We start from the raw sequence: 14221 nt of genomic DNA, 5'->3' as shown, positions 1-14221 counted from the left end.
CCAATGAATATTCAGTTTTGATTTCTTTTACGATTGACTGGTTTGATCTTGCTGTCCAGGAGACTCTGAAGATTCTTCTCCAGCACCACAATTCGATAGCATCAGTTCTTTGGTGCTCAGCCTTCTTTATGGTCCAACTCTCACATCTGTGACTACTGAAAAAAACCATAGTGTATATATATATATATACACACACATATCAAAAGATAATAGATACATTAGTAAGAATATATAATAAAATATAAGGCCTGGCGTTGCAAAGAGTCGGACACGACTGAGCAACTGAACTGAACTGAAAGCATATGTGTTTATATTCTATAGGATCAGCTTCTCTGAAGAAAGCTTATTAATATAGATTTCTATATGCTAGCAATGAGCAATCTGACGTTTAAAAAACAATTCCATTTACTATAGCATCAAGCTCAGTTGGTAAAGAATATGCCTGCAATGCAGGAGACTTATGTTTGATTCCTGGGTTGGGAAGATCCCCTGGAGAAGGAAATGGCAATCCACTCCAGTATTCTTGCCTGGAGAATCCCAGGGATAAAAGAGCCTGGCAGGCTACAGTCCTTGGGGTCACAATAGTTGGACACGACTTAGCAACTAAACCACCACTACAAAAAACAAGATACTTAGTAATGAATTTAACAAAGAGGGCGTTAAACTTCTGAAAGCCAAATGTATTGTTGAAAGAAAGACCTGTATAAGCAAAAGGACAGCCCATGTTTGTAGATTGGAAGACTTAGTATTTTTAAAATAGTAATACTCCACAAATTATAGAATCGATGCAATACCTATCAATGGCCTTTTTGCAGAAACCAATAAGCCAGTCCTAAAATTCATGTGTAAATGCAGGGAACCCAGAATAACCAAAGCAATCTTGAAGAACAAAGTTGGAAAACTCACTCTTTCCAACTTTAAAAGTTATTTCAAGGCTGCAATGATCAAGACAGTACAGTGTTTGATTAAAGGGAGATAGGAAAATGTCACAGAATTGAGAATCCAGAAATAAGCCTTTACATTTATAGTCAATTTTTTTTTTTTTTTAACGAGTATCAGGATAATTCTTTAGGGAAAGTATAGTCTTTTCTAACAAATGATACTGGGACAACTGAATGTCTACATACAAAAGTTAATTCAAAATAGATTTTAAAAAGCCTAAATACAAGAGCTCAAATGAAACTCTTAGAAGAAAACTTAGGCACAAGTTTTCATCACCTTGGATTAGGCAATGGTTTCTTAGTTATAACACCAAAACCACAAGCAAGAAAAGTACATTGGACTTCATCAAAATTAAAAACATTTGTGTATCAAAGGACACCATCAAGAAAATGAAAAAACAGCCTTCAGAATGGGAGAGACTATTCACAAGTCATATATCTAAAAGGGACCTGTATCTAAAATATACAAAAACTCATAAAACTCAGCAATTTAAGAAAAAAAGATAATCCTATTTAAAAATGAGCAAAGGACTTGAATAGACATTTCTCCACATCAAATATCCAAATGACCAATAAGCACTTAAAAAGATCATAATTAGTCATTACAGAAATTCAAATCAAAACCACAGAGAAATACCACTTCTCACTAGAGTGTCGACAGTCAAAAAAACAGGAGACAAATGTTGACAAGAGTTCGGAGAAATTGAAACTATTATAACGTTCTACATATATATACATGCAAGCCAAGTGTGGAGAGATGTCAAAATATTAGAATACACACAGGGACAAACAAACTGAATTGTAATGTAAATGATTAACATAACCACAACGAAGTGGGTAGAGAAGAAAAGAACTAAGTTAAGTAACTTTGGAAAAGAGTATTTTGACTGTATACCATAAGGCCGAAGACAAAAAATAACTTTATAAAAATATTGCACTCTAGTTAGTACATTTGTTTTTCACAGGGGTGAGTATTAACAATTGTGAAATGACTTTTTTAAAAAAAGTTTCCAGATCCAGAATCATAATGACCAACTTGAATTGGGCTGATGCTCCAAGGAGGACGTGCATAGTGGAGTGAAGATGATGAGGGGAGAGGCCAAGGACACCCACAGGGTTGCTAAAGATGTGCAGTCAGCTGGGAGCCAGCTGGCCTTCACACACAACTCCAGGTTGTGAAAGGGCTAGAGAAGGAAGTGGAGGGTCTGGGCGGCACCAGGAGATGAGGAGGAAGTGCAGGAGAGAGAGGAAGCCCAGGGCAGTGAGCCCCAGTCTGGGGCACAGGGGCCAGTGTGACACACCCTGGCAACTCCAGGACCTGGGGCGAGTTTCTCACTGCCTTTATGCCTGTTTCTCCAGTTAGTAAAATGGGAGTAGGCTGTTCTGGTGGCTCAGATGGTAAAGAATCTGCCTTCAATGCAGGAGATCCCAGTTTGATCCTTGGGCTGGGAAGATCCCCCAGAGAAGGAAATGGCTCACCATTCCAGTATTCTTGCCTGGAAAATTCCATGGACAAAGGAGTCTGGCAGGCTACAGTCCATGGGATCACAAAGGGTCGGACATGACTGTGACTAACACACACGCATACAAAATGGGGGTAATACCTTGTTCTTGGTATTGTTGTTGAGTCTCTGGTCCTGTCTGACTCTTTGCGATCCCATGGACTGCAGCATTCCAGGCTTCCCCTGTCCTTCACCATCTCCTGGAGTTTGTTCAAACTCAGGTCCATTGAATCAATGATGCCATCCACCAATCATCTCTCTTTCATCCCTTTCTCCTCCTGCCCTTCAATCTTTCCCAACATCAGGGTCTTTTCCAATGAGTTGGGTCTTTGCATCACGTGGCCAAAGTATTGGAGCTTCAGCTTGAGCATCTGTCCTGCCAATGAATATTCAGGATTGATTTCTTTTAGGATTGACTTGTTTGAGCTACTTCAGGGAACTGCCATGAAAATAGAGAATGAATTCTGAAGCTCCTAGCACGTGGAAGGCAACCAATAAACAGCCATCACTCCCTTCCACGCACAACGCTCAGCCCCACCGCAACCTCGTGTGTGACCCGTCCCCAAACCAGTTGACGTCCATTCATTTTTTTTTAAGATTTTTTAAAAATGTAGACCATTTTAAAAGTCTTTATTGAGCTTGTTACAATATTGCTTCTGTTTTACTTTTTTTTTTTCTTTTGGCCTCAGGGCATGTAGGATCTTAGCTTCCTGACCAGGGATGAGACGTGTACCCCCTGCATTGGAAGGCAGAGTCTTAACCACTGGACTGCCAGGGAAGTCCTCATTCATTTTTTTTTTTTTTTAAATTTTTACTTCAGAGCCAAATGAAAATTCAATAAACATGTGTTTCATTTATTTTTGAAACACATGTTTATTGAATTTTCATTTGACTCTGAACAAGACTCTGAGAGAGAATGGTGAGTACAGAGAGCCATGGATCCTGCCCTCCTGTTGAGGAAAGAGGTCTATAGATTCCAAACTCACACAAATATGAAACTGTAATTGAGATTGTGGTGTTTCCAGAGACTATAATAGGAGAGTCTAACCTAGTCAGGGGAGGCATCCCTAAGCAAATGACCTTTAAACTGAAATCCAAAGGGCAAGTAAACATGACCAGGTGCGGGGGGCAAAGATGTGTCCTGAGCAGAGGGGATAACAGATGAAAAGACCGTGGTCTCAAGAGTTATGAAAACAGACCAGCGAAGCTGCAGAAAAGACAAGCCACTGGGAGGAAGCATTGGAAACAAGAGGGATGAATGAAGGGAGGGCCAGACACACACAGTGCCTAGTAGGGCATCAGCAAGTCTTTAATATCTGGCCACGTCCTTTTGCATGACTAGGAGGTGAAAATCAAGTGCTACAGGATTTTATCTGAGTGTGAATAGCATTTCACTTCAAATTAGTATTGAGAGTGGTATTTATTTCTCTCCTTGGGTTTTTTTCCTTATTGTTTATATCATTTGTAATGAGTGTTTATCATTTTTTTCCTCACACAAGAACTTTTTTCCTAAGTCAACTTCATTGAGATATTATTTATCTACAATAAAAGGCACCAATTTTTAAGTGTAAACCTTTCTGAATTTTGGCAAATTTCTACCAGCTCAAGCAAGACATAGAATGTTTTCTTCACTCCTTTCACCCACACACCAGTCCCAGGCCACTACTCAGCTGCTCTCTGTCACTATGTATTAGATTTGTCTTTTCTAGAATTTCACTTAGATGATATAGTATGATATATACTGCTTTTGTGACCAGCTGCTTCTGCTCAACATGCTTTTGACGTTTATCCATTCCATTGTGTGTACCAGTTCTTCATTCGTTTTTTTCCTGTGTAATATTCCATGATGTGAATATGCTACAATTTGCTGAACCACTCACCTGTAAAATAAACATTTGGGTTGTTTCCAGGCTTTTGGTTTTTTGTTTTTTTGTTTTTTTCCTTTTGGCCATTGTGAATAGAGTTGTGATGAATAGTACAGACATATATTTCTATTTCTTTTGAGTAAATATCTAGGAGTAGAAAGTCTGGGTCTTACAGTAAGTATACTTTTACTTTATGAGAAATTGCCAAGCTGTTTTCCAAAGCAATTGTGGTTTTCCATTACCACCAGAAGTGGACAAGACTTCCAGTTATTCTCTATCTTCCTCAAGGATGGTATTATCAATCTTCTTCATTTTAGCCATCCTTGAGGGTGTGCAGTGGTCTCATTGTGGGTTTTTATTTTTGTTTTAAGATTTTTTATACTTTGGCTGCACTGGGTCTTAGTTGCAGCGTGCAGGGGCTTCTCTTGAGTTGCAGCATGTGGACTTTTGATTGCAGTGCATGGTCTCCTGTTGGTTGTGTCACACAGGCTTAGTTGCTCCACAGCATGTGGAATCTTCCCAGACCAGGGATCGAACCCATGTCTCCTGCATTGGCAGGCAGATTCATAACCACTGGACCTTCAAGGAAGTCCTCTCATTGTGGTTTTAATTTGCATTTCCCTCATGATTAACGGTGTCCAGAATCTTTTTCATGTCTGTTGCCCATCTACATTTGCAAAGTGTGTGGTCAAATTTTTTCCAATTTTTAAATTAGGTCAGTGGTCATGTTTTTATCAAATTGTAAGAGTATTATATTCATTCTGGATACAAGTCCTTTGTCAGGTAGTTATGTGACATATATTATCTCCCATTCTGTGACTTGCTTTGAGTTATTTTTTAAACAGCTTTATTGAGATATAATTCACATACCCTCTCTGACTGTTCAACTGTGTCTTTTAAAAATAATTTTTAAAAGTTTGGTGATTTCTAAATTACCAATCTTTTCTTTTTTCAGTTCAGGTTTTTTGTGTTGTCACTAAGAAATCTACCTATTCCAAGTTTGTGAAGGTTTTCTCCTGTGTGTTCCTCCAGGAGCTTTATAGTTTCAACTTAACATATATGTTTGTGATCTGTTTCACTTTCATTTTTGTTTATGGCATCAGTTAGAAGTTGAGGTTCCTCAAAGCTTTTCTCTTTTAAGTAAGGTGCTAAACAAAGCACATAGCAAGCTGTAGTTTGAAAGACCAGGTCACCAGCCAAGCCAGAAACGGTCAGTGATATCTCACCGTCACTTTGTTAAATAGATTATTGCAGAATATAAAAGCCAGGGTTTGTGGTTTCCTGTGCAAACCTATTCCAGGTAGCACTGCTCTGACACACATTTCCTGTTGACATCCATTCATGACTATTCATTCCCACCGTTAGTGATGATTAATCCAAAAAGTGATTAATACTGAACACAGTTTGGTAGGGGGAGGGGAGGTGAAGGAGGAAAAGGAAAATGCTCTTCACCTGCTGCAGACACTGCCCAGGTGACCTAGGATTTGTTCAGTAGCCAGAGCTACTTTCATCGGAAATATTTCCCTGCTAACTCACCCCAGTGTCCTAATCCCCACTGTTAAGAATCACCTGTGGTCCAGTGCTTAAGACTCCAAGTTTCCAATGCAGTTTTTGCTATTAAGTCGCTAAATTGTATCCAACTCTTCTTCAGGGGGCACAGATTGGATCCCTGGTCAGAGAGCTAAAAAGTGAAGGACAGGGAAGCCTGGCATGCTTCAGTCCATGGGATTGCAAAGAGACAGACTCTACAGCAACTGAACAACAGGGAGCTAGGATCCCACATGCTGCGTGGCACAACCAAAAAAAGAAAAAGAATCACCAGGAGAGGGAAAACATTTAACTGAAATCCCCTGTGAACATGCCCATAGCCTGAAGGGCAATGGGGAAAGGAGGCTCTGGTTTCTTTACTGGATCTATCAACAACTTCAGAGGAAGGGTAAAACAGCCCCAGGGTGAGTAGAGATTGTGTTGTGGGAGGAGAGGAAGAAGGAGAAAGTCTAGAACAAGGTACAGTGCTCCCATATTGCAATCAGATGCGCTGACGTAAAAATCAGAACACAGGGGCTAATAAATGACATCATATTCCACTTTGTGAAAATTTTTTTGTATTTGTTTTTGGTGGCATCCGATCTTAGGGTTAGGTTGTAGCGGCACACAGGCTCAGTAGCTGTAGATCACGGGCTTAGTTGCCCTGTGGCATGTGGGATCTTAGTTCACCAACCAAAGATTGAACCCATGTCCCCCGTATTGGAAGGCAGACCTTCCAATGGACCTTCCACTGGACCACAAGGGAATGCCTACTTTGTGAAATTTCTTAAATGGAGAGTTTAACAGTGGCTCAATGTGGAGTCATTTACCTGACTATCCTTATTCAGATTCTCCCAAGGTATCCTCTATATCTAGCTGCCATATTCATAAACTTTAAAGGACACCTCTGAAGTGAGCTGAGAAGGCATCAGTGGAAAACCACATGTAACTATTCAGGGGCCTTGGGGTCTTCAGAAAACTTGGATCCCAGAAGCATGTGGGCAGCAGACCTCACCCACTACCAGTCTAGACTGGTGTAGTGGTTTAGTCAGTAAGTTGTGTCTGACTCTTTGCGACCCCAAGGACTACAGCCTGCCAGGTTCCTCGGCCCATGGATTTTCCAGGCAAGAATACTGGAGTGAGTTGCCATTTCCTCCTCCAAGGGATCTCCCTGACCCAGGGGTCGAACCCAGGTTTCCTGCATCTCCTTCTTGGCAGTGGATTCTTTACCAGCTGAGCTGCCTGGAAAGGGCCTTCCCTGCTGGCTCAGTAAAGAATCTGGCTGTAATTTGACCCCTGGGTCGGGAAGATCCCCTCAAGGAGGGCATGGCAACCCACTCCAGTATTTTTACCTGGAGAATTCCCATGGACAGAGGAGTCTGGCGGGCTACAATCCATGGTGTTGCAAAGAATCAGGACACGACTGAGTGACTGAGCACAGCACCTGGGAAGCCCATCAATCTAGACTACTGACACTGGAAATGATTTGGGGGTAGTGGACATACCCTTAAGAAAATCTGCCAAAGACGTCACCTTCTGGGTCATCCTTCTCTTAGTTCAGCCCCTGTTCCCTTTATTGAGCTTTATCATTTTGTTGCTAGACTCCCAGACAGTACACATCACATATAGCTGCAAGTAATATATAAAATTTATTCACTAAAACGGGGACAAAATTCCCATAACTCCAGAATGTCAAGTTACATCATCAAAGTTCTCTGTTTAGAAGTAGAAGTAAGTGTTGACAGTACTTCTTGTATGAGTTTAAAAAATTAGACAAATTTCACAATGTGGAGTGTCCTTTTCAGTCAATAGTATTGCTTCAGACGACATAATGTTTCACAGATCTTTCCTGTAACTTCCAGAAAAGTCAGCCAGCCAGATTTGGTTTCAAACTTCTTTACAAACCCATTTTCCTACAAGAGAATAAAGTTAACATTTTAAAAATCAGTGGAGACTAAATTTGTTGAAATGAAAAGCAAATAAACTTTCATTTAATTAATATAGGTAGTCTTCTCTATATTTTCACTGGTTTTATTCTATTCAGCCTCATTACCATTCTCTGTCTTCAATTCCAGACCACCCTAGAGCAGTACTGTCCAACAAAAATATAGTGCAAGCTATATATTTAATCTTTTTAGCCACAGGTTTTTTTTTTTGCTGGATCTTTCTTATATCCTCAAGCAGGGATTGAATTTTCTCCTTTGGCATTGAAACCATGGAGTCCTAACAACTGGACTGCCAGGGAATTCCCAGTAGCCACATATTTAAAAGTAAAAAGAGGCAAAATTAATTTTAAAAATATAATAAATTTTTCTAAAAATATTATGATTTTGGGAATTCCCTGGTGGTTCAGTGATTAAGACTTTGTGCTTCCAATGCAGGGGGTGTGGGTTTGATCGCTGGTGGAAAACTAGGATCCCACATGCCTTGCTGCGCATGGCCAAAAATAAATAAATAGATAGGTAAGCAAACAAATAAATTATGATTTCAATATGTAAGCATGATGGAAATAAGGTATTTTCTTTATTGGTACTATATCTTTACAATCCAATGTGTGTTTGAACTTTCAGCATATCTCAATTCAGACCAGCCACATTGAAACTGTTCAACAGTCACTGGTGACAAGTGGCTACTGTATTGGATGGCATAGCGCTAGAGGGTAGAGAGTCTATCTTTCCCCCCCTGCCCCCCACCCCTTTTTTTCTTCTGAATGTTTGGGACTAAAAATGCATTTATTAAATAATTTTATTTATTGATTTGTTTTTGGCTGTGCTGTGTCTTTGTGGCTGCATGTGGGCTTTCTCTAGTGGCAAATGAGGGGTAACTCTCTAGTTTCAGTGCTCAGGCTTCTCATTGCAGTGGCTTCTCTTGCTACAGAGCAAGAGCTGTAGGTGCTTAGGCTTCATAGTTGTAATATGTGGGCTCAGTAGTCGTGGCTCTCCGGCTCTAGAGCACAGGCTCAGTAGTTGTGGCACATGGACTTAGTTGCTTCAAGGCATGTGGGATCTTCATGGATAAGGACCCATGTCTCCTGCATTGGCAGGCGGATTCCTTACCATTAAGCCACTGGGGAAGCCCCTGAAATAAGCCTTTATTTGTAAACTCCTTTGTGCTGAGAGTCATGAGGATGCAACAATAAAGCCAGATTACATTCATTCCTTTTTTAATCAGACTTTTTTTTTTTTTTAAGAAGCATATAAACTGAACCCCCTGGAGTAGGAAATGGCAACCCAATCTGGTATTCTTGCCCAGAAAATTCCATGAACAGAGAAGCCTGGCAGACTATAGTCCATGGGGTTGCAAAGAGTTGGACACAACTGAGCATGCATGTACACATAAACTGGACACTGTATTTAATTAACTTTTGATATATTATTATAGAGCACCCTCACTGAAAAGCACCTCTGAGCTTATCCAGCCTAATGTCCTCTCTTATTTTGACAAATGAGGAAACGGAGATCCAGAAAAAAATGTTATATAAGTAAGGTTACCTGATTTCTTAGTACCTGGACCTGTACCGAAATGCAAACACTGCTCTTTTCAATCCATAAATTTTCAAACCACTCCCAAGAAGATTAGAAAATTGTTTAAAAAATTTGTTTTAGATGTTCATCTAGTAAAGTTCCATTTCTGGGGTTACAAACGTCTTCAAGTAGTTCGAAGTTCAGAGTCTAGTGTAACTAACACAAAAGTGTAAACCAAACATATTTCTTTGACTGAGAACTCTGTAATGTTGTGGAACTGTCTTTTGGAGCATCACCGGCAGTGAAGACTAACACCATTCAGAGGAATTTTCCATTGAAAAGATTGCATAAGAAAGCCAACTTCCACTTCTGTGTGAAGTGTGATGTCATGCCTGGAGACGCTTGCTGTCACACGCTCACAGAGGGGACAGGCTGCTCCTGCTTTTCTTCCTCTTTCTCCCGCCTTTACACACTCAGGCATTCCCCACCCGTCCCAGGTGTGGGATCCACTTCAGTGCTCCTCTTCCTAAAATTTCTATAAACCCTGTACTGTGGGGGCAACTCTACAATGATTTTTATTATTATCACAATGATCACCATTATGATCAGGCAGTTAATGGGTTAATATGTCACCCTCATATTTATTAAAGTTCTAAAGCAAGAACAAAGGAAAAAAACTGACAATTCAGCTATATGAAGATTCTTTTTTTTTTTTAAGCTATAAGAAACTAAAATAAGAACAGCAGACCAGGGTACTATTTATTACACATTTGCCATGAAAGAGTTCATTCAAACATAAGAGAAAATCATCAAGCCCTCAATAATTTAAAAGGCAAAGGCTGTTGAGAAGATAAATATCAATCATGAGCAAGTACATGGGAAAAAAACTCCACATTACCAGCTGTTAAATTCACATTTTAATGGAATCTTACTGTTCTTATTAATCTGACTTATTAACTTGACCTTATTAATAGAAATCTATTAAACCCTCAAGATTATGTTTAATGGTTCCACCTAATGCTGATCAAGTTGTGAGCTTGTCCCATTGGTAGCAAAACTTTTGAAGGCAATGTGTATTCCAAAATGTATGAGTAGTATGATTATAGATGAACCAATCATTCTATTATAGATGAACCAATCATTCTATTGTGAGAAGGTGATCATGAGGCAGCCTTCTTCTTTTTTTTTTTTTTTTTTGAGGCAAGGAATAAGACTTTATTTGGAAATCCAGCTGACTAAGAAGATGGCAGACTTTCATCTCAAAGTAACCATCTGTTGGACCCTGGATACCAAGTTCTTTTCTAGTGTCAGAGAGAGAAGCAGTGAGGACCTAAAGTCAAAAGGCAGAATGGAGAGAGAGGGGCAGTGAAAGGCAGTCTTCTTTTATGGGGGGAGGTGGGGTTGGAAAACCATCTCCATGTTTAGTATTGAAGCGTTATCTCTAAGGAAAAAAAAGAAAAAAATCCAAATGTCTAGCTGTTGGAAACTGCTTAAGTAAATTATGATGCATAAAAACAATGGGATAGTCTATAAACATTGGAAGTGTTAACATGGAATATGTAAGGTGAGTTATTTTAAAAATTCCTCTGATGGCTCTGATCACTCTGCTATGTGGGGAACAGCATTGCAGGGCAAACTTGGAAGCAGGGAAGCTGGGAGGAGCCTATTGACACAGTTAAGTGAGAGAAGACAGTTGCTCCAATGTGCTGGGTGTGCAGAATCAGAATTTGCTGATGCGTCAAATGTAGGGTATGCACAGAGGAGTCACAGAGGACTCCCAAGGGGAGAGAGCTGAGCTGGTCAAGTGGAAAGGGTACTCCAACAGATACTCTCTGAAAGAGTCCTCAGGGAGACCTGAACTACATCTAACCTTATTCTTCATTAAATGATTTTTAAATCTCAAGTTAAAATTCAAAAAGATATACAAAAAGAATCTGGCCCCCAAATCTATTTTATATATCAAAGGATATATAAAAAAATTTTGAGCTTGTATTACATTATTTTGGAAATGCCTTTGCCAGGCTGAACACTTGGTTAATCATCTACATGCCTGTGTAGGTCCTTTGATTTGCCCTCAAATTCACCAGACCATTATTGAGAGCAAGATGATCATAACAAAATAAAACCTACTTTGCATAACACTTATGACTCGGACTTCAACATGCTGGTTACGTGGAAAGCACCAGTTCTGATTGTACATTCCTATTTTCAAAAGGGGCTTTCTTTTGGTATTAGAGTAGTTTTAAGAAATTGCATATTTAAACTTTTTGGAATTTCCCATGTAACCTTCACAGTTGTATTGTGTCTGACAGTTTACTCTTACAGAAAGGTTCTTACACTCTTACAGAAAAGTTCTTTCAGAATAAGTACCAAGAACTATTTACACAAACAATTTCTGAAAGGCTACCCATTCCGGTATTTTGGCCTGGAGAATTCCATGGACGGTATAGTCGATGGAGTCACAAAGAGTTGGACACAACTGAGCAACTTTCACTTCAAATATTAGTATTAGTATTGTTAAATATTATTTAACAACTTATAATTTTTTTTACAAAGAAGTGCTATGTATATTTTCTATGGATATATCCAACAAGCATTTTTTTTATTAACAGGGATGCTTTGCATGTAAAATAACTGATAACAGTGGACAGCTTTGAGAAGAGGGGAGGCCAGGGATTGTGGGTTGAAGAGGGGATCTATGGGAAATCAGTGCTGTAAGAAAAGTGAGCATTAAGTTTATTGGAATATCAAGAAAAGTATGTACATTCAGCCGGGACAGGCTCCTTATCAATGAGTTGTGTGGTGTTTCCCTGGTGGCTCAGACAGTAAAGTATCTGCTTGCAATGCAAGACACCCGGGTTCGATCCCTGGGTCAGGAAGAGCCCCCTGGAGGAGAGCATGGCAACCTATTCTGATATTCTTGCCTGGAGAATCCCATGGACAGGGGAGCCTGGCAAGCTATAGTCCATGGGGCTGCAAAGTGTCAGACACCACTAAGCACACATGATATGCTACAATTTGAGTTGTAATCTAGGACCCCTGCATGGTCTCAGTTTTTGAGGTAGTAATAATAAAGTGAATTATTTGGAAAATCTTGAATAGATTCTAGCTGGTGATATAGTACATTATTTTTTTTTAATCGCCAAGCTTTACTGGCCAGAATTTGGTATATTAGAAAACTGGGCGGGGCAGGGAGAGGGGCAGGAAGCAACAAATTCGCAAAAATTTACACCTGTCTTTTGCAACATAATAAATACCTAAATATAACAGATTCTAATACCAACTCATTCTGTACTAATTCTACATTGTCATGGCAACCCTGGCGGACTAGACTCTGAAGAAGCATTAAGGAGGTGCTTTATTAATCCCCCAAACTCACTTCTCCAATTTACACTGTAGGAATAAAAACTGAAACCTCAAGTGTTTCCCAGCTATAAAGTTTTAAGATTCACTGGAAATCAGCTGGAAATGTCTTTTTTTATTATTTTAATTTATTTGGCTGTGCTGGGTCTTAGATGCACCATGTGGGATCTAGTTCCCTGACCAGGGATTCAAATCCAGGCCCCCTAAGTTAGGAGAGCAGAGTGTTAGCCACTAGACAACCAGGGAAATTCCCCTTTATTTTAAAATTAAAAAAAAAAAAATTTAAAACAAACTACTCAAAGAAAATATAATCCTTTAGGTAGATTTCTTTTTTAAAATTAGCAAAGAGACTTGCTATTTCAATTCCTATTTTAAAGTAAAGAACAAAGAAGAATACTTCCATCACACATACCCAGCCTCCATTTTGCCTTATCCACTCTCCTGTGTTTTCGGTGATGAACTCCGCCACAAAATAAGAAATGTCCTTGCATATGTCCGTGTCTGAGGCAATACACTTGCCCAGAAGTTTCTTGGTAAGAATACCTTCAAAGGCGAATATGGTTACAATCCTGCCCCAGTTAACAATGCCATCTTCAAATTCCTTTTCCATCACTTGGTTGAATATTGTTCTGGCAGTGTCTACAGACACCACATCAAACTTATCCAAGCACTGCTTCAAAGTCCTTTCCACTTCGTCCTGGACAGAGGAAGCCACGTCTTGTAACACCCTGGATGTTTTGCTTGGCTTGGATCCAGGTTGCTGTATCTGCAACACATATTTCAGATAGTCCTCGGCCAGCTTGTGAACGTAGTCAAACTCAGTGTCAGTCATCTTCTCCTTGCTGGGGAGTAGAGTCTTGAGCCTGCTCACCTGCAAGTGACCAAGACAGTCTGAAGCACAAGCTTGTGGAGCCTGGCGAAACATGACACATGATAGTATCTGGAGGCCGGTGGAATTTCTGTTTGCATCATCTAAAGCTACCCTTCCTCCTGGTCGCTTTCAGGCGTGGGCTGCATGTGAAAGAGAAAGTATAAGATGTCAAAGAGGAAAATGTCTCTAAGGCAGGCCACTTCCTCATCCTGTAAGTGATTAATGTAGTTTTTGAAGCCTTAAATTCAAGGAAGTGGAGGAATCAGAACCCTCCTGCATTGCTGGTAGGATGTAAAACAGTTTTCACGAACTTTTACTGTGAAAAGTTTGGCAGTTCCTCAAAAACTTAAATATAGAGACTCTCCTGGGGGCCAGTGTTTAATTTCCACTTCCAACGCAGGGGGCGCAGGTTTTATCCCTGGTGGAGGAACTAAGATTCTACATGCCGAGTAGTGTGACCAAAAACAAATTTAAAAAGTTAAATATAAAACTTCCATATGACCCAGCAATTCCAGTTATAAGTATATGCCCAAAAGAAATGAAAATAGGGACTCACCCAACTCCTGACACATGAATGTTCACAGCAACATCACTTACAATAGCCAAAAGGTGCAAACCAAATGTTCATCCACAAAGGGATAAATGAATTGTGGAACGTTCTTAAGCCACAGAAAGAAATGAAGTGCCC

The 14221-nt window shown here is 39.8% G+C and overlaps 1 protein-coding gene across 1 annotated transcript; it reads right to left on the bottom strand.

Moving 5' to 3' along the window:
* Positions 1-7461: 7461 nt before the first annotated feature.
* On the bottom strand, positions 7462-13695 carry BCL2A1 (BCL2 related protein A1). Its single transcript, XM_040257433.1, has 2 exons — positions 13075-13695; positions 7462-7748 (listed from the first exon to the last, which is right to left on the bottom strand). The coding sequence occupies exons 1-2, from the start codon at positions 13585-13587 to the stop codon at positions 7641-7643; spliced, it is 621 nt and encodes a 206-aa protein (XP_040113367.1). The 5' UTR covers positions 13588-13695; the 3' UTR covers positions 7462-7640.
* Between the last annotated feature and the right edge of the window lie 526 nt (positions 13696-14221).

Source organism: Oryx dammah, unplaced genomic scaffold, assembly GCF_014754425.2.
Source record: "Oryx dammah isolate SB20612 unplaced genomic scaffold, SCBI_Odam_1.1 HiC_scaffold_16, whole genome shotgun sequence".
Lineage (NCBI taxonomy): Eukaryota > Metazoa > Chordata > Mammalia > Artiodactyla > Bovidae > Oryx > Oryx dammah.
The sequence above is the reverse complement of the archived record's forward strand: the minus strand, read 5'-3'. Positions and strand labels throughout refer to the sequence as shown.